The following is a 19,728-nucleotide window of genomic DNA, read 5'->3' as shown; positions in this document are numbered from 1 at the left end:
ATTCAAAAAAGGAAATATCGGGTTGCCATCAAGGGGTTAGGTTGGAAGACAACAAAATTACCTTCCAGCAAAATATACACACTTCATTCTATAGCACCAATTACAGCAGATGTAAGTGATCATGTTTAACAAATAAAAAGATTTCAAAAGGAATCGAACTTGAATCATTTAATGCCAGTAAACTAACGGACTAGCTAGATTCTTATAAACTCAGAGAAAGCAAATAATCACTTGCGTATCGTCATATGTTCAATGTTAGTCAATTATTTCGACAGCTGAAAATATTTAAATGTTCTTCATGGAGTCCACCCAATCAACTTCCACTTAGCCTCTCACCACTCAGTATACAAAAAAGAATGATACACAACTAGAATCTTAGTCGTACATTCACCCTGCCACAAAGGTTGGTTAGGTGACATCACCTTGTTGACTGCATCATGCTGCTCTTGCTTGACATGCAAAATCATATTAACATGAGTGGCTTCGTTACACGAATGGAACATCTTGTATATCATCCTCTGTATAAATACTTTGCCAGAGGAAATTTTAGACTCTTTGCAACCTGCAGAATTTGAGAAACAAGACGAGCCACAATGGTGAAGTAAGAACGGCTTCTGAAAATATGGCCATTTGTACTTTAAAACAATAAGGAAAAAGATTTTGAAAGTTACCTTAAGAGCCATATCTTCGGACACCATAGATCGATACCGATTAGCGCCTTCCAAGGGGCAACTTCCTCCTTTACTGATAAAATTAGCATTGCACAGACTTGATAATTCCAAAAGAACATCAGATAATAGTCCATTAGTCCAACTCTCTCCTTCCAATCCACCATCTTCTTGTGCTTCTTCATCAGGTAAGCATTCTTCAACAGATACAATACACTGAAATATGGCTAATAATCTTTCCAAGGGGAATGTTCCTGGTCCCTTCAAGAGCAAGTCTTGTTCTGCAGTTTCCTTTTTCTCCATTGACTTCTCGGAGCTCCTGAAAGCAGAGATCATATCTTTAGGCGTGTAAGGACAAATGAAGTAAGATAATCAAAGACAACTAAAATATGATTCGCAGCAGATAAATGAGAATCGCTTTAACTTTAAAGGGATTGAGCTCATCATGCACCAGACAACACTTCAAATGCCAATATCGATTCACTAACAAACCTAATCATCAGACAACATCGTCACTTTTTCGAACTTATATTTCCTTAAGAACTCTCATGAATGAGCCAATAGGACTTTAAAGCTTCATAACATTAGGAAAATATTTCCAACTAATTGGCTTCGATGATAAAAACGATAACAAGGAAGCAAATTCTCATTTTCATATTTGATTATTTCAGTGATACCGATGTCAAGTAGTCCAATTTAGCACCCCTGATTATTTTGGTAATAACTATGTCCGGTATTCCAATTTATCACCCAACAAAAACTTACATATTTGTTCTCTGCTTTATTTAAGAAAAAATGAAGGTACACCCAAAGCACTCATGTAAATGCAAAGAAAGTCATCAACACAAGCAATTTGTCTACCAAATAAAGGGAAGTAGAATTAACAGCAATGTCAGAAGAACAGATTTCAGAATTACTTACTTTCTCTTTCGTTTTCGGTTGCTGGAACCTCCAGTTGAATCAAACAATGACGCGTCAAGGGTAGCTGGGTTTCTTGAAGCAAGAAAAGCACAAATAAGAAGGTATTTGGCACAAGCAGACATATGAAAGTCTATCTCATCAGAAGATTCACAAACTCCATTTTTCTTGGCCATGCCTTTCCATTTGTTCTTCTTAGCTGAGGCTTCAGAAGACAGCCTGCTTCCAGCTTTGAACGTGTCATTCAGGGATGGCCCAATATGTGGTTGAAAATGAGAAAATAGTTTTCTTTTCATATCTTCATTTGGAACAATGCCTAAATCATCCAGAGGTTCACAATATATCTGATATAATGATGAGAAGGCAGTCAATAATTCATCAACTCGTCTAGTAACTCGACAAAATGGCCTCAACACCACACTGTATTAAAATAAGTAAAGAATGTGTGTTAAGTGGAATTCATAATAAAGCCACCAAAATGATGAAAATTAAATTTAAATTTCAGACTTACTCCAGAAATGAGGAATATAGCTTTGGGCCTCCCTGGTCTTTCATTAAGATTTGACGAAGTTCATCCTCGGTGTAATCAGGAAAATGAACAGGAATAGGTTCTACATAACCAGTGTCCGAGTCATACGTGTCAGGTGAGGCATTACTGAGAAAAATCAAACCCACTTCAGGCATTTTCATTATATCATAGAGCTTAAAAAGAAGCGGTAATATATTGGAACTCTTGTCCCATCCGCGAGCAAGCTCCAAGTTATCAAACACCAAGTAAACCATCTTCCCCCTAGCCCATCCCACTGACTTCTTTGAGCTTGATTTCGCCATGCTCCCCTTCAAACTATCTACCACACTACGAAGAGCCCCCTGCAAAAGATTTACAAAATCGGAGGGCTTTTCGCAGCGGTTAGTACTCGAATAGTCATTGCTTTCATCCCTTCTATGAAGCGATAACTGGTTCAACACCGATTCAAATAGTATCCTTGGGCTATAACATGTTATACAACTACAGTAAACAAACGGACGTTTTAGGTGCTTAAATATCTGAAGAATTGTACTTGTTTTCCCAGTTGAAGCACCCCCATATACAAAAAATGGTAACATTGGAGAATCCAAGGGGCCCAAAAGGCGCAACAATTTGATAATTTGTGAGCGCCTGCCTGGTAAATTAGAAATCAAGTCATCTAAACTAATTGATGATTCGTCTCGATAAGCAAGGTCATGTATTGTTAAAGGTTGTTGATTACATGATTTTGACTTGTCTGTAGAAATTTTAGGATTTGGTGTGCTACACAATGATGATCTAGTGGCTCTTCTGGGAGTTCGTGGATTTCCCTCTTCACCCATTTCTTACAATGTGCTCAAAATCCTGGAAAATTCAAAAAATAGCAGTATAAATCATTCAATCACAGTGCCACCAAAACCCTAACATTATCAAATATAGATATTTTAGAAACTGAACACAACTTAATTGCATATAAATCCCACATAAAATGAATAATGAAAACTGAAGTAAGTAAACAAAGTAAATGCAGTTGAGGACGAACCTTAATTCAGCAGTAGAGTAATAGGCCGGAATTAGTGGGTAGTCAAAGATATGAAATCGGCCGGAATTTCGAGGTGGCCGGCGAAGGGAGACACGGAGTTGAAAGAGAAGTTGAAGAGTCTTTCACATCAGCCCTAGGTTATGACATCTAACTTTTCCCGCCAAGAAGCCCATGGCTTTACAATGTTTTGGGTCAAGGTTTTGCGATAACTGTTCAAATATTAAAATTGGATTTTACAACAATAAAATTAATGCTACAACTGTTATAAATATATTATATTATAAATATTTATTTAGTACTCCGTTGTAAATAAACTTTCTGAAAAAACTTATCCATATGAGACTCCGCCGTAAATATATTTATCTATTTAGTACTATATTGGAAATAAACCTCGTGAAGAAGCTTATCATTTTGGTACTCCGTTATGGATAAACATTATTTTCGGTAGAAGATTATCTATATCTGGTACAATAGCAGCTTACACAGCAGCTTGCAGTAGCAGCTTAGAAGCAGCTTGCAGTAGCAACTTACAAGCAGCTTATACAACAGTTTGCAGTAGTAGCTTACACAACAACTTTCTTTCTTCTATAAATAGATGAGATTTCAGTTCAAACAACTTTCTTTCTTCTATAAATAGATGAGATTTCAGTTCATCATGTACAACAGTTTGAAGTTGAATAATATATCAGTTTCTCTCCATACTTGTCTTACTTTACAGTCTTTATTTTATAACCAAAAAAAAATAGTAGTGTAGGTTTTTAAATTTTATTTTCTAGTACTCCTTAAGTGGCCTCTTCAGGAGGTCGATGGATTCAAACCTATAACACTGTGATTCAGTTTATGCTTTTTAATCATGGAATAATTATTTTCATGCAAGTCAAGCAACTTGACTGAAATACTGAATAAATAAATTGATATTTATGTAACTACTATCTTCATTTTTGTTTACCCGAAAAACGGATAGACCGTAAAGTTCGTAACTTTTGCTGATAACGTGTTATAAAATAAAGACTGTAAAGTAAAGACAAGTATAGAGAAAAACTGATATGTTATTCAACTTCAAACTGTTGTACATGATGAACTGAAATCTCCTCTATTTATAGAAGAAAGAAAGTTGTGTGTAAGCTACTACTGCAAGCTGTTGTGTAAGCTGCTTGTAAGTTGCTTGTAAGCTGCTACTACAAGCTGCTTCTAAGCTGCTACTACAAGCTGCTATGTAAGCTGTTATTGTACCAGATATAGATAATCTTCTACCGGGGTAATATTTATCCATAACGGAGTACGAACTTTCTTTTTCTAAATAATGTCAAATATTTCTAAACTTGAATTTGTAGCCCTGGATATATCGGGCAAAAGCTACATGTCTTGGGTGCTTGATGCAGAAATTCATCTTGATGCGATGGGTCTGGCAGATACCATCAAAGATAAAAATCAGGTATCAAACCAAGATCGTGCCAAATTAATGATATTCCTACACCATCACCGTGATGAGGGTCTGAAAATGGAATATCTTATTGTTAAAGATATAATCATACTGTGGAATAATTTGAAAGATAGATATGACCACCTGAAAATGATTGTTCTTCCACGGGCACGTTATGATTGGACTCATCTAAGGCTACAAGATTTTAAATCTATCAGTGAGTATAATTCTGCTATGTTCAGAATTATTTTCTAATTGAAATTACGTGGTGATAATATTACTGATCATGATATATTGGAGAAAACTTCCACCAATTTTCATGACTTTTCATGCCTCGAATATGCTCGTGCAGCAGCAATATCGAGATATGGGATTCAAAAAGTATTCTGAACTTATCTCACATCTTCTTGTAGCCGAGCAACATTCTCTGAGACGAACTTCCACCAAGCTAAGCGCGGAAAAGGACGTGACCCCAGTCGTGGTCATGGCCATGGTCGGGGAAGAAATTCTAATCATGGTAATAATAATGCACCAAAAAATCCTCCTCACCACGAGCAGTGAAAAAGGAAGGAACAAAAGTATGAAGCGGTGCAAGTAACAAAGGCAGAAAATGCATGATATAGATGTGGAGGAAAAAGGCACTGGTCACGTACCTGTCGTACGCCAAAGTACCTGGTTAAGCTTTATCAAGCCTCCCTAAAGAAGATAGAGAAAAATGCTGAAGCAAAATTTATTTCTGAAGATAATTTAGACTTCATGCATTTGGATGTAGCTGATTACTTTGCACTCCCGGAAGAAGAGACAAGTCATGTGATCGGTGATGAATCTGTAGAAATGTAAATATTTTAATTTTGGTTGTTTGTAATAGATAGTATGGTTATGTAATTGTTGTACATAAATAAAAGTTATGCTTTGTTAATGATATTTACTATAATATATTTTATTTATGTCATTTTGAAGAATATGGATAATCCTCAAATTATGTTTGGATCAAAGACTAATTATGAAGATATTTATGTAATTGATAGTGGAACAACTCATGCCATATTCAAGGATCAGAAATACTTTTCTTATTTGCATAAGGAAAAAGCAAATGTTTCAACAATTTCTGGTAATATAAGTTTGATTGAAGGCTCCGGAAGAGCTATTATATTTCTGTCTAAGGGAACAAAACTTATTATCGACAATGCATTATTCTCCTCCATGTCCCGAAGAAACTTGTTGAATTTTATAGATACCCACCGAAATGGGTATCATATTGAGACAATAGATAAAATGAACGTGGAATATCTTTGTATTACAAAGAATATTTCTGGCGAGAAATGCATTTTAGAAAAGTTACCAACTTTATCTTTTGGCTTATACTATTCAAAAATTAGTATAGTTGAAGCACACTCTATCGTAAATCAGAAGTTTGCGGATTCAAATACTTTTGTGCTTTGGCATGGCCGTTTGGGCCGTCCTAGATCAACAATAATGAGACAAATTACTGAAAATTCGAGTGGACATCCATTAAAGAACCTGAAGATTCTTACAAATAATGAATTTTCTTGTGATGCTTGTTATCAAGGCAAAATGATCACTAGACCATCACCAATGAAGGTTGGCATTGAATCCCTTGCCTTTTTAGAACGTATACATGGGGATATATGTGGACCTATTCATCCACCAAGTGGGCTGTTTAAATATTTTATGGTCCTAATAGATGCATCTTCAAGATGATCTCATGTGTGCCTACTATCATTTTACAACCTGGCGTTTGTAAAGCTACTAGCCCAAATAATTCGATTAAGGGCGCAATTCTCAGATTATCCTATAAAGTATATTTGCCTTGATAATGCTGGAGAATTCTCGTCTCAAGCATTTGATGATTATTGTCTATCCGTTGGGATAAAAATTAAACATCCTGTAGCTTATGTTCATACTCAAAATGACCTTGCATAGTCATTTATTAAATGCCTGCAATTGATAGCAAGACCACTACTTATGAAAACATGTTTGCCCACTACTGTTTGGGGCCATGCTATCTTGCATACAACATCACTTATTCGTCTCAGACCGACACATTATAATAAATTTTCTCAGTCACAATTAGTTTTTGGTCATGAACCAAATATTGCCCATCTACGAATTTTTGGATGTGTTATATATGTGTCAGTAGCACCACCACAACGTAGTAAGATGGGGCCCCAAAGAAGGTTAGGAGTATATATTGGGTTTGAATCACCCTCTATTATTCGCTATCTTGAACCATTGACGAGAGATTTATTTACTGCTCGTTTTGCAGATTGTCGATTTGATGAAATAAATTTCCCACAATTAGGGGGAGAGAAAAAGGAAATCAAAAGAGAAATTGTGTGAAAAGTTTCATCATTATCTCACTTTGATCCACGTACCCCTATATATAATCAGTCGGTCCAGAAGATTATCCATTTACATAATATAGCAAATCAAATGCTAGACGCATTTATTGATTTGAAAAGGATAACTAAGTCACATATCCCTGCAGAGAATGTGCCTATCCGAATTGATGTCCAAACAGGACCATCTACTAGCATGAGAGCTAGTGAACCTAAAGCACGCCTGAAGCGTGGTAGGCCTTTGGGTTCTAAGGATCGAAATCCTCGAAAAAGAAAATTAACAAATGATCAAAACGATACTATGAAGGGATCTCCTGAAGAGACCCAAGATCTGATTAGTTATCCTGAAGAAATCAATGAACCCGAGACTCAAGTGGGTGAGAAGATTTTAATAAGTTCTACTGGTGAAGGGATTAATTTAAATCAATCTGAAATAGTGGTGGATAATATTTTTACATATAATGTTGTACTTAACATTATGCAAGACAGTGAGAATCTTGAACCCCGATCTGTCGAAGAATGTCGACAAAGATCTGATTGGCCAAAATGGCAAGAGTCAATTCAATCGGAATTAAATTCACTTGCTAAAAGAGAGGTCTTTGGACCAGTAGTCCAAACACCCGCTGGTATAAAGCCAATTGGTCATAAATGGGTTTTTGTGCGAAAAAGGAATGATAAAAATGAAGTTGAAAGATACAAGGCTCGCTTTGTCGCACAAGGATTCTCACAACGACCTGGAGTTGATTATGAAGAAACATATTCACCCGTTATGGATGCCATACCATTTCGATATCTCATCAGTTTAGCCTTACTTGAAAGGCTTGAAGTACATCTAATGGATGTGGTTACAACTTATCTGTACGGGTCACTTGATAATGAAATTTACATGAAAATCCCTGGAGGATTTAAAACAACTGAAGCATATTCAAAATCTCAGGAAATATATTCAATCAGATTATAAAGATCTTTGTACGGTTTAAAGCAATCTAGACGCATGTGGTGTAATCGCCTCAGTGGATATTTGCTGAAAGAGGATTACATAAATGATGTTATTTGTCCATGTATTTTTATAAAGAAAATGGCTTCAGAATTTATTATACTTGCTGTTTATGTTGATGACATAAATCTTGTTGGAATTCCAGAAGAGCTCCAAAAGGCAATTGAATATCTTAAGAAAGAATTTGAGATGAAATATCTTGGAAAGACATAACTTTGTCTTGGTATGCAAATTGAACATTTAGCAGACGGGATCTTTATCCATCAATCTGCCTATACAGAAAGGGTCTTAAAATGTTTTTACATGGACAAAGCGCACCCATTGAGTACACCAATAGTTGTTCGATCACTTGAAGTGATTAAGGATTTGTTCCGACCTCCAGAAGAGGATGAGAAACTCCTTGGTCCCGAAGTAACCTATCTTAGTGCAATTGGTACACTAATGTATCTTGCTAATGCTACAAGGCTTGACATAGCATTTTTTGTTAATTTACTAGCAAGATATAGTTCTTCTCCTATACGGAGACATTGGAACGGGATTAAGCATATATTGCGATATTTAAAGGGAACTCTTGATATGTGTTTGTTTTATGCTAACAAAGATAGTGCAGATCTTGTTGGTTATACAGATGCAGGTTATTTATCTGATCCCTATAAAGCTAGATCTCAAACCGAGTACGTGTTTACATGTGGAGGTATTGTCATATCATGACGCTCCACAAAGTAATCTATTGTTACTAGTTCTTCAAATCATGCTGAGATAATAGCTATTCATGAAGCAAGTAGCAAATGCGTATGGTTGAGATCAATAATCCATTTTATTCGAGAAAAATATAGTTTGGAATGTGAGAAAAGACCCACAATTTTATACGAAGACAATGCTGTATGCGTAGCTCAATTGAAGGGAGGATTTATAAAAGGATATAGAACGAAGTACATTTCACCAAAATTATTCTACACATATGATCTTCAGAAAAATGGTGGCATTGATGTGTAACAAATCCGTTCAAGTGACAATCCAGAAGATTTATTCACTAAATCTTTACCAACTTCAACTTTTGAGAAGATGGTATACAAGATTGGAATGCGGAGACTCAAATATTTGAAACAAGATTATCATCAGGGCGAGTAAAATACGCGATGTACTCTTTTTTCCTTACTAAGATTTTTTCCCACAAGTTTTCCTTGTAATGTTTTTAAGGAGGCAGCTAGCAATGCGTATTACTAAATATGTGTATTCTTTTTGCTTCACTATAAATTTTTTTCCCACGGGGATTTTTCTAGTAAGGTTTAAATGAGGCACATTATCTTTTAATGAACATCCAAGGGGGAGTGTTATAAATATATTATATTATGGATGTTCATTGTATTCCGTTGTAAATAAGCTTCCTGAAGAAACTTATCCATATGAGACTCCGTCGTAAATATGTTTATCTATTTAGTACTCTATTGAAAATAAGCCTCGTGAAGAAGCTTATCATTTTGGTACTCCGTTATGGATAAACATTACCTCCGGTAGAAGATTATCTATATCTGGTACAGTAGCAGCTTACAAGCAACTTACAAGCAACTTACACAATAACTTGCAGTAGCACCTTAGAAGCAGCTTGTAGTAGCAACTTACAAGCAACTTACACACAACTTACACAACAACTTGCAGTAGTAGCTTACACAACAATTTTCTTTCTTCTATAAATAGATTAGATTTCAGTTCATCATGTACAACAGTTTGAAGTTAAATAATATATCAGTTTCTCTCAATACTTATCTTACTTTACAGTCTTTATTTTATAACAACAACAAAATAGTAGTATAGGTTTTTAAATTTTATTTTCTAGTACTCCTTAAGTGTCCTCTTCAGGAGGCCGATGGATTCAAGCCTATAACACTGCGATTTAGTTTATGCATTTTAATCATGGAATAATTATTTTCATGCAAGTCAAGCAACTTGACTGAAATACTGAATAAATAAATTGATATTTATGTAACTTCTATCTTCACTTTTGTTTACCCGAAAAACGGATAGAGTTGAATTTATATGTAGTTCTAAGGATACGTGGTGTAACTTGGCACAAATCGGAAAATAAGTAGAAATATATTGAATATTGATTGTATAAAGAATGAAATACAAACCAAACTAAGTGGAAAATGGTTTATGAACAAGCAAGCCGAATCAATATACAAAACCAAAAAAAGGATAATCTCTCTATGAATATCAATAATATGAGAGTGTATGAATGCCTTAACGATGGATGCCTTACAGAAATAGTATCTATCCCTCTTATAGTGGAGGAATCCTACTTTAGATATAATTTAAAATACATAGTGGGGATCCCATGATAGATTAGTTTTTTCCTAATTTCCGCCGAGATTCTCTCCCTTAGTGCAGCTGTAACGGCTCTTGTCTCTTGGCTCGATCTTGGTCAGATTTGGTATTGGTCGATTTTCAAATTTTGAGCTCGATATTAACTCGAGCTCGGTATTGACTCGAGCTTAATATTGACTTGGGGCTCGGTATCGAATCAGGCTTGATATTGGTCGGTCTCTGGCTCTTAAGCTCGATGATACCTCTTCACTTCATAGTTCGATTTGGACTCGAGCTCGGTATTTGATCGGTCCCAGAAATCACAGCTTGGTAACCTGGATTCAGATCTCATTTCGATATTATGAATGACCTTCAGTCCATTATGTTCCAATATTGACTAATCATACGAAGGTCGAAATCGGTTTTGACCGTATACATATAGTCCATTCGTTTCTCCGGAAGAATGTGGTGAGAAACGACATGATTTTCCAACGGTATGACTAGATATACACTGATATTTGCATCGAGCCCGGCCATGATGTACGTGATGGATGTCCCGTCGGTTCAGTTACCAAGGCATTAAATGCGTGTCAGGTGATGGTCGGTCATTGCTGATATTGAACCGTCATTGCCAACCCTATAAATAGTCCCTATTTTTACCACTGCAGAATCCCTCTTTAGAACACCAAACCTTGTCATCTTCCTCTATCGTCAATCTTCAAATCCAAATGGCAAAAACGTCAAAAATTGTTCCTCAAAAAGAAAAAACTTCTTCTTCGCGGCCCACCGTCGACAAAACACCGGTGGAGCCATGACCTGAGGAGTGTGTTCCCGGGGGGAAGGGGGGAGGGGTGTTCTTGCCTAAGATTTTAAGTTCGACAAAGCTTCGTCGCTTCCAGATCGATGCGATCCAGTATCGAGGTACACGTGCTCGATAACTAAGGGATATGTTAAACAGGTAAAGATAGATTGTAACTGGGAGAACAAAGAAATGATAATACCGGCTCCCGAAGAAGATATTACTACCCATGTGAAAGGGTTTTTAAGTATGTATACTTACTCTTTCATGTTGGGCCCTCTCGACCCTGTTGTCATCGACTTTTGCCGCCAGTATCAAGTAATCCTAGGCCAAATCCATCCTTCTTTTTGGAGGATCGTTATTCTGATCCGCTTCTTCGTGAACAAAGTCGAGGGGACGTCTTTCACCCTCGACCACCTCATGAGATTGTACAGCCCCGCCTCTATCGAGGTGGGTTAGTAAAACTCCAGCGCCGGGCTACCAAAGTGCTGTTCTAGAGCATAGACGAGGACAAGGATCGGGGCTGGATGGGCAGGTTCGTTTGAGTAAAGACTTCTGACTTAATCCCGACCGAGAAGATGTTGTTTCTAGAGGAATGGAACATGAAGCGTAAGTATAGTTTCTACTGTTAGCTCCTATTATTTTGCTCTTTTGTTTCTTTCTCACCGATATCATTTTCCGTGATGTAGCGGTTTCTTGGATGCCCAGTGCTATTCCTAACCTTAAGAGCTTGGTATGAGACTTGACTTCGACCTCCACATATGCCGAGCGCTCGTGGAGCGACTTACCAAAGGGATGATGGGAGGCTAAAAATCATGGTAAGCCTCTTTCCCATGTCTTCGATGATTCGAACAAAATGACTTTCCTATACTTAACTAATTTTCTTGTGTGTATGCTTGGGCAAAGATGCGGTCATGAGGCCCCCGTCTGGCGAGGAAGAGACTTCGGCCCCGGTTTTGAAATCGGCGAAGGACAACAAGAGAAAAAGGGCCTCTACTTCCGAGGATCCAGAACTTAAGACAAGGACAGCTCGTAAGCCGAGAAAGAATACCATCCCTCTGAACGAAGAATCAGTTCAGTGCCTAAGGGATGAAGACGAAGAAGATGATGACTTCGGGATGGTGTCTCGAGTGAAAATGAGTGCCGAGGCTCCAAAGGATACTGAATCGATGAAGGCCGCAAAGATTCTATTTTGTGATGAGGGAGTCTCGGGAAGAGAATTGATCGAAGTCCTTGAGTCATCGAGGATCGAGGCTACCTCCCACCATAATGAGCCAATGGTGAGTACGGTTGTGGGGGCTGGTCTCGAGGCCCCTCAAGATGGAGAGAATGCCCTAAGTGATTCACTTGGGGCAATAGAAATTGGAGGCTCCCCGCTGCTCCCCTCGTTTTCCGAGGAAATGATTCGGGAGGCTCGGGCCTTGAAGACCCTTTCTATCGAAGGGGGCCACGGAAGGGAAGATCTTTTTCGTGATTATTTTACTGGGGTCGAAGAGGTTACCGGCCTGGGCGATTTGGAAGTCTCGAGGAAGGACTCGAGTGAGGCATTGAGCCTTTTCAACGAAGTGCAACGGGCTCTGAATCGGGTAAGCCTTAACTTCCTTTGTTGGTATTACCTCTATGTTTGTTTTTCTTTTCTAACTTCTTTTCTTCTTTCTACGTAGGTCTCAGTGCTTCATCAGGAAGCATGTGCTCAGTCTCGAGCTGAGCTGAGTAGGAGGAGAGAAATGCCCTCAGACTTCTTTGTGGGAAAAAAAGAAGAGGAGACCAAGGACCTTCGAGCCGAGTTGGCCAAGGCTTACCAAGATCAGACCGACCTGATTGAGCAGGTAATGAAAATTTTAAAAGCTCATGGGCTCGACTCGGGAACGGTGGCTAACGTTTCAATCTCACAGCTACAGCAGAAGATCGAGAGGATCGAGCAGTTCCGTAAGGAGGTCGACACGATAAGAGCAGAGTCCTTGGGATGGAAAGAAAGCATGGACCGCCTTACTGCAGAGAAAGAGACTGCTCGAGCTCAATTATCATCGGTCGAAAGTCAACTTCAAGGTATGAAGGAGAAGAGTTCAATCCAGGCGAAGAAAATAGAGGAACTTGAGGCCCGGTTGTCTTCCGAACTTGCAAAGGCCAAGTTTGAAACTGAAAAGACAAAGACTGAGGTAGAGGAGATCGTGGTTGTCTACCGGGCTGATGCCGAAGCCACCCAAGTTCAAGCAAAAGAGGCAATCGAGACCGCTCGAACTCGAGCATATTGGGTTGCTGAACTCGCCAAATGCCAATCTCGGAGGGAAACCTTGAAGGAGATCCATGCTCGGGACTTCGATTTTATCGAAGAGATAATAAAGGCTAAAGAGCTTGAAGCCGAAACTGGAGCTCTGGCTTCCGATGATGATGCTGAAAGCAAGAGCAGGGAGGACTTTGATGAAGAAAAGGCTGCCCCTTAAGGTTTTCATTTTTGAACTTGTAAATGTAGGGTCCTCAATGATGATGTAGAGTCCCGATCAAATTTTGTAAATGTTATATATATAAAGATCTCTTTTTCCGACTTGCCTTCATTTCATTTTCTTGCCTTGCGAAAATTTTGTTTTATTCATGCCTTATGAATGTTTTGTTCATAACCGAGTGAGTGTTTACGTGAATTCGCATTAAGAGTTGTCCTTGGGCTGTATAGTCGAGCGAGCATTTGCTCGAACTCGAAGTAACGTAGCCCTTAGGATTTATGGTCAAGTGAATATTTATTCGAACTCGATGTAATGTAGCACGTAGGCTTTATGTCGAGTGAGTGTTTGCTCGAACTAGGAATGTGTAGCCCGTAGGCTTAAATGGTTGATTGAGTGTTTGCTCGAACTCGAAGTAAGAGTAGCCCATAGGCTTAAATGGTTGAGCGAGTGTTTGCTCGAACTCGAAGTAAGAGTAGTGTAGCCCGTAGGCTTTGTGGTCGAGTGAGTGATTGCTCGAACTCGAAGTAACGTAGCCCCTAGGCTTAGTAGTTGAGTGAGTGTTTGCTCGAACTCGAAGTAAGAGTAGCCCTTAGGCTTAATAGTCAAGTGAGTGTTTGCTCGATCTCGAAGTAATGTAGCACGCAGGCTTAGTAGTCGAGTGAGTGTTTGCTCTAACTCAAAGTAATGTAGCATGTAGGCTTAGTAGTCGAGTGAGTGTTTGCTCGAAGTAAGAGTAGCCCTTAGGCTTAATAGTCGAGTGAGTGTTTGCTCGAACTCAAAGTAATGTAGCCCGTAGGCTTTATGTCGAGTAAGTGTTTGCTCGAATTCGAAGTAGTGTAGCTCGTAGGCTTTATGGTCGAGTGAGTGATTGCTCGAACTCGAAGTAAGAGTAGCCCGTGAGCTTAAATGGTTGAGTGAGTGTTTGCTAGAACTCTAAGTAAGAGTAGCTCGTAGGCTTAAATGGTTGAGTGAGTGTTTGCTCGAACTCTAAGTAAGAGTAGTGTAGCTCGTAGGCTTTGTGGTCGAGTGAGTGATTGCTCGAACTCGAAGTAATGTAGCCCGTAGGCTTAGTAGTCGAGTGAGTGTTTGCTCGAACTTGAAGTAAAAGTAGCCCTTAGGCTTAATAGTCGAGTGAGTGTTTGCTCGAACTCGAAGTAATATAGCCCGTAGGATTTATGTCGAGTGAGTGTTTGCTCGAACTCGAAGTAATGTAGCATGTAGGCTTAGTAGTCGAGTGAGTGTTTGCTCGAACTCGAAGTAAGAATAGCCCTTAGACTAAATAGTCGAGTGAGTGTTTGCTCGAACTCGAAGTAAGAGTAGCCTTTAGGTTTAATAGTTGAGTGAGTGTTTGCTCGAACTCGAAGTAATGTAGCCCGTAGGCTTAGTAGTCGAGTGAGTGTTTGCTCGAACTCGAAGTAAGAGTAGCCTTTATGCTTAATAGTCAAGTGAGTGTTCGCTCGAACTCGAAGTAAGAGTAGCCCTTAGGCTTAATAGTCGAGTGAGTGTCTGCTCGAACTCGAAGTAATGTAGCCCGTAGGCTTATGTGGGGCTTGATTTCGTTGATTTTTCGGTTGGTAGTCCCCGATTTATGGGTTAATGGTCGGCCTTTAAGCCTGTTTGCATAATAAATCACGAAATAGAGGATGGATTCTGAGATATGAGATATCGGTAAAGAAAAAAAAATTCTTTATGTCATTACACATGTGTTCATGTTTTGTGACAGGGCTCGAGCAAACTACACGAGCATGGTTCGTTTTGACCATTTGGCTCTTACAATTTTTCCTATCGAAACCCTATTGTCATGAAGTAACTTCCATGTATCGAACTTGATAATTGAATTTGTTTTGTTATACTCGAGGGTAATGCCCCCCAGTATTCGAGGTTGACTGTAAAGTGGCCTCGGATACTATTGAATTGTTCTAAGTTAGCACGATCAATGGTTGCCTCATTAAAAACCTTTCCGAAAACCCCATTTGGGACAAAATCGGTCTAAGGGAAAAAGAGTGCAACACGTGCTTTCAGGCCTAAAGGCTTCGAATTGAATACTCCATCCCCGTTTCTGGTCAAACACATGCAAGGGTTAATTTTGAAATATAAATGAACATATGAGGGTCATACCTTAACAGTAGTATCATTTTAGGTGCGACACATTCCAATTGCTTGATAGTTTATTGTCGTTTATTACACCAAGCTTGTAGAATCCTTTTCCGACGATTTCGAGAATCAGAAACGGTCCTTCCCAATTCGGGCCCAGTTTCTTTTCATTTATTTTTCAGGTGTTGAGGGTGACTTTCCTTAGCACCAACTCCCCGATTTTAAAATGTCGAAGATTGGTTCTTCGATTATAGTACCTTTCGATCCGCTGTTTTTGGGCGGCCAATCAGACGAGAGCTGCTTCTCGTTTGTCGTCCAATAATTATAGGCTTGTGTTCATTGTCTCGTTATTAGACTCATTTGTCGCATACCGAAATCTGACGCTAGGTTCTCCGACCTCAACCGAGATAAGAGCTTCGGCGCCATAAACCAACGAGAATGGTGTTTCTCCGGTACTGGATTTTGATGTCGTGCGGTACGCCCATAGGACTTCGGGTAGTATTTCTCTCCATTTTCCTTTAGCGTTGGTTAATCTTTTCTTGAGATTTTGGATGATGGTTTTGTTGGTCGATCCGTTCCCACTGGGATGATAAGGTGTTTATAGGATCCTTTTAATTTTGTGGTCCTCGAGAAATTTAGTTACTTTACTTCCGATGAATTGCTTTCCATTATCACATACAATTTCGGATGGCATCCCTAACCGACATATGATATGGTCCCAAATGAAGTCTATTAATTCCTTTTCTCTGACTTTCTCAAAAGCCTGTGCTTCAACCCATTTAGAGAAATAATCAGTCATAAACAAAATAAACTGAGCCTTACCTAGGGCTGATGGGAGGGGGCCGGCGATGTCCATCCCCCATTTCATGAAATGCCATGGAGATAGAACCGAGTCGAGAAGTTCCCCGGGTTGATGAATCATGGGCGCATTCCTTTGGCATATGTCGCATTTTGAACGAACTCATTTGCATCCCTGTTCATATCGGTCCATTAATACCATGCTCTAATTATTTTTTGGACCAGCGAATTGGCACCGGAATGATTTCCACATGTGCCTTCATGAATTTCACGTAAGATGTAATCGGTATCTCCCGGTCCCAAACATATTGCCAGTGGACCATCGAACGTCCTCCTAAATAGCGTTTTGTCTTCGGACAAGGTGAACCGTGCTGCTTTTATGCGCAGATCCCTCGATTCTTTTTGGTATGACGGAAGCTTCCCGTTCTTGAAGTACTTTATGTATTTATTTCTCCAATACCAGGTTAAACTCGTGGAGTTTATCTCGGCATAGCCTTCTTCGATTACTGATTTCATGAGTTGTACAACAGTCCACGAGTTGAGTTCGTCATCCTCGATCGAAGACCCTAAGTTTGCGAGAGCGTAGGCCTCACTGTTTTGCTCTCGAAGTACATGTTGCAAAGTCCATTCCTTAAATCGATGTAGAGTCACTTGCAATTTATCCAAGTACCTCTGCATTCGATCTTCCCGGACTTCAAAAGTCCCATTGACTTGATTTACCACGAGGAGGGAATCACATTTAGCCTCAACGACCTCGGCTCCCAAACTTCTATCTAGTTCGAGACCTGCAATCACGGCCTCATACTCGGCCTCATTGTTAGTCAATTTTTTAGTTTTAATAGACTGTCTAACTACATTACCTGCGGGCGATTTTAGTACGATGCCCAATTCGGACCCCTTTGCGTTCGAGGCACCGTCCGTAAAGAGGGTCCAGACTCCCGAAGAGGTACCTGATTTTATCAGTAATTCTTTTTCAATTTCGGGTACGAAGGCTGGCGTAAATTCAACCACGAAGTCCGCTAAGATTTGAGATTTGATAGCGGTTCGAGGTCGATACTCGATGTCGTACCCGTCGATCTCTATGGCCCATTTGGCCAATCGACCTGAAAGCTCAGGTGTGTGTAAAATATTTCGTAGTGGATAAGTCATTACAACGTGTATCAGATGGCACTGGAAATACGATTTTAGTTTCCTAGAGGCACTTATCAAAGCAAGTGCTAATTTTTCTAAGTGTGGATATCTAGATTCGGCCTCACCTAAAGTTCGACTGACATAATAAATAGGAAATTGCGTACCTCGTTCTTCTCGAATTAGGACTCCACTTATTGCTATCTTCGAGACAGCTAGATACAAATAAAGATGTTCGTCTACCTTCGGGGTATGAAGCAACGGAGGGCTCGATAAATACCGTTTTAGCTCTTCCAAAGCCTACTGACATTCCGGAGTCCATGAAAAATTGCTTTTCTTTTTAAGCAAAGAGAAAAATCGGTGGCTCCTATCCGAGGATCTCGAAATGAATCATCCCAGGGCGGCTATCCGTCCCGTTAGCCTCTGCACGACCTTTACATTATCTACCACTGTGATGTCCTCGATTGCTTTGATTTTATCGGGGTTAATCTCGATTCCTCGATTGGACACCATGAAACCGAGAAACTTGCCCGAGCCAACCCCGAAAGCACATTTTTCGGGATTGAGCTTCATATTGTACTCCCTTAGTATGTCGAAAGTTTCCTGCAAATGCTTTAAATGGTCCTCTGCTCGCAAGGATTTAACTAACATGTCATCAATATAAACCTCCATTGATTTTTCTATTAGGCAAAGGAAAAGAATCCTTAAGGCATGCTTTATTCAGGTCTTTATAATCCATACACATTCTAAGCTTGTTCTCCTTTTTAGGGACTACCACCACATTTGCTAGCCACTCGGTGTATTTTACTTCCCGAAAGGACCCTATTTTAAGAAGTTTGGTTACCTCGTCTTTGATGAAGGCATGTTTGACCTCGGACCGAGGCCTTCTTTTTTGTTTTACCGGGGTGGAACTTTGGGTCCAAGCTTAGCTTATGAGTGGTGATTCCCGGTGGGATCCCTGTCATGTCAAGATGGGACCAAGCGAAACAGTCCATGTTAGCTATAAGAAATTGAATAAGCTTTCTCCTGAGCTCGGGATCTAACCCCGTGCCCAGGTTTACCTTCTGTTCGGGCAGATATTCGACTAGTATGACTTGCTCCAATTCTTCGACCATTGATTAGGTAGTGTCGGAATCATCAGGGACCATGAAGGATCGAGGGACCCTATGTTCATCATCTTCGTCAGTCTTCTGATTCTCTAATTGGGTCGAAGCTGACGTTTGTAATTGCTATTAGGTATTCTGTTCCTCCTTCGAACTCGATCATTTTGCTGATGATAATGATGATATCGGAATCACTTCATCGATGACAAACATTTCTTTTGCGGCTGGTTGCTCCCCGTAGACCGTTTTGATTCCCTCCGATGTTGGGAACTTCAAAACCTGGTGGAGGGTCGAGGGTACAACCCACATACTGTGGATCCACAGTCTTCCGAACAGGGCATTGTATCTCATATCGCCTTCAATCACGTGGAACTTCGTTTCTTGGATGGTCCCGTCCACGTTAACTGGCAGGATTATTTCGTCCTTAGTAGTTTCACATGCCATATTGAATCCATTTAGTACCAAGGTTGCGGGCACGACCTGGTCCTGTAGACCGAGTTGCTCTACGACCCTCGATCGAATGATGTTGGCCGAACTACCCGGATCAATTAACACACGTTTAACTTGAGTTTTATTCATAAGTACAGATATTACCAGTGCATCGTTATGTGGTTGCGTGATTCCTTCCGCGTCTTCGTTATTAAAGGACAAGGTTCCTTCAGGGGTGTAATCCTGAGTGTGGGATCGATTTTCTCTTACAATCGACATATTAGTGTGTTTAAGTACCAGCCCCTGGGGAGTATCGATCCCACCCATGATCATGTGGATGATGTGTTGTGGCTCTTCTTGTTCGTTTTGTCTACTGAAATCCTTGTTTTTGAAATGATTTTTGGCCCTGTCACTTAAAAATTCTCAAAGGTGCCCTTTATTGAATAACCGGTCTACCTCCTCTCTCAGTTGCTTGCAATCTTCCGTTCTGTGGCCATGAGTTCCATTATATTCACACATTTGATTGGGATTCCTCTGGGCAGGATTGGTCTGCAGAGGTTGAGGTCATTTAGTATCTTTGATGTGTCCGATAGCCGACACGATGGCGGATGCATCGATGCTGAAGTTATACTCTGATAACCGTGGTGCTTCCTTAGGTTCGGTATGCTTGTCGAACCCATTCCCGTTCTTCAGCCCCCGAGACCCTTGGCCTCGAT

General features: G+C 39.7%; 2 protein-coding genes across 2 annotated transcripts; one reads left to right on the top strand and one right to left on the bottom strand.

Annotated features, from left to right (window-relative positions):
- Positions 1-139: 139 nt before the first annotated feature.
- On the bottom strand, positions 140-3,333 carry LOC104119926 (origin of replication complex subunit 5). The gene is made up of 5 exons (XM_009631539.4): positions 3,137-3,333; positions 2,098-2,958; positions 1,590-2,006; positions 672-987; positions 140-562 (listed from the first exon to the last, which is right to left on the bottom strand). Exons 2-5 carry the CDS (start codon positions 2,934-2,936, stop codon positions 512-514), a joined length of 1,623 nt encoding a protein of 540 aa, XP_009629834.1. The 5' UTR covers positions 2,937-2,958; positions 3,137-3,333; the 3' UTR covers positions 140-511.
- Positions 3,334-11,933: 8,600 nt separating this feature from the next.
- On the top strand, positions 11,934-13,463 carry LOC138906434 (uncharacterized). Its single transcript, XM_070195217.1, has 3 exons — positions 11,934-12,605; positions 12,684-12,815; positions 12,915-13,463. Exons 1-3 carry the CDS (start codon positions 11,934-11,936, stop codon positions 13,461-13,463), a joined length of 1,353 nt encoding a protein of 450 aa, XP_070051318.1.
- Positions 13,464-19,728: the final 6,265 nt, after the last annotated feature.

The sequence above is a fragment of the Nicotiana tomentosiformis genome, chromosome 1 (genome assembly GCF_000390325.3).
Source record: "Nicotiana tomentosiformis chromosome 1, ASM39032v3, whole genome shotgun sequence".
In the NCBI taxonomy this organism is placed as follows: Eukaryota; Viridiplantae; Streptophyta; class Magnoliopsida; order Solanales; family Solanaceae; genus Nicotiana; species Nicotiana tomentosiformis.
This window is presented reverse-complemented; position numbering and strand designations above follow the sequence as displayed.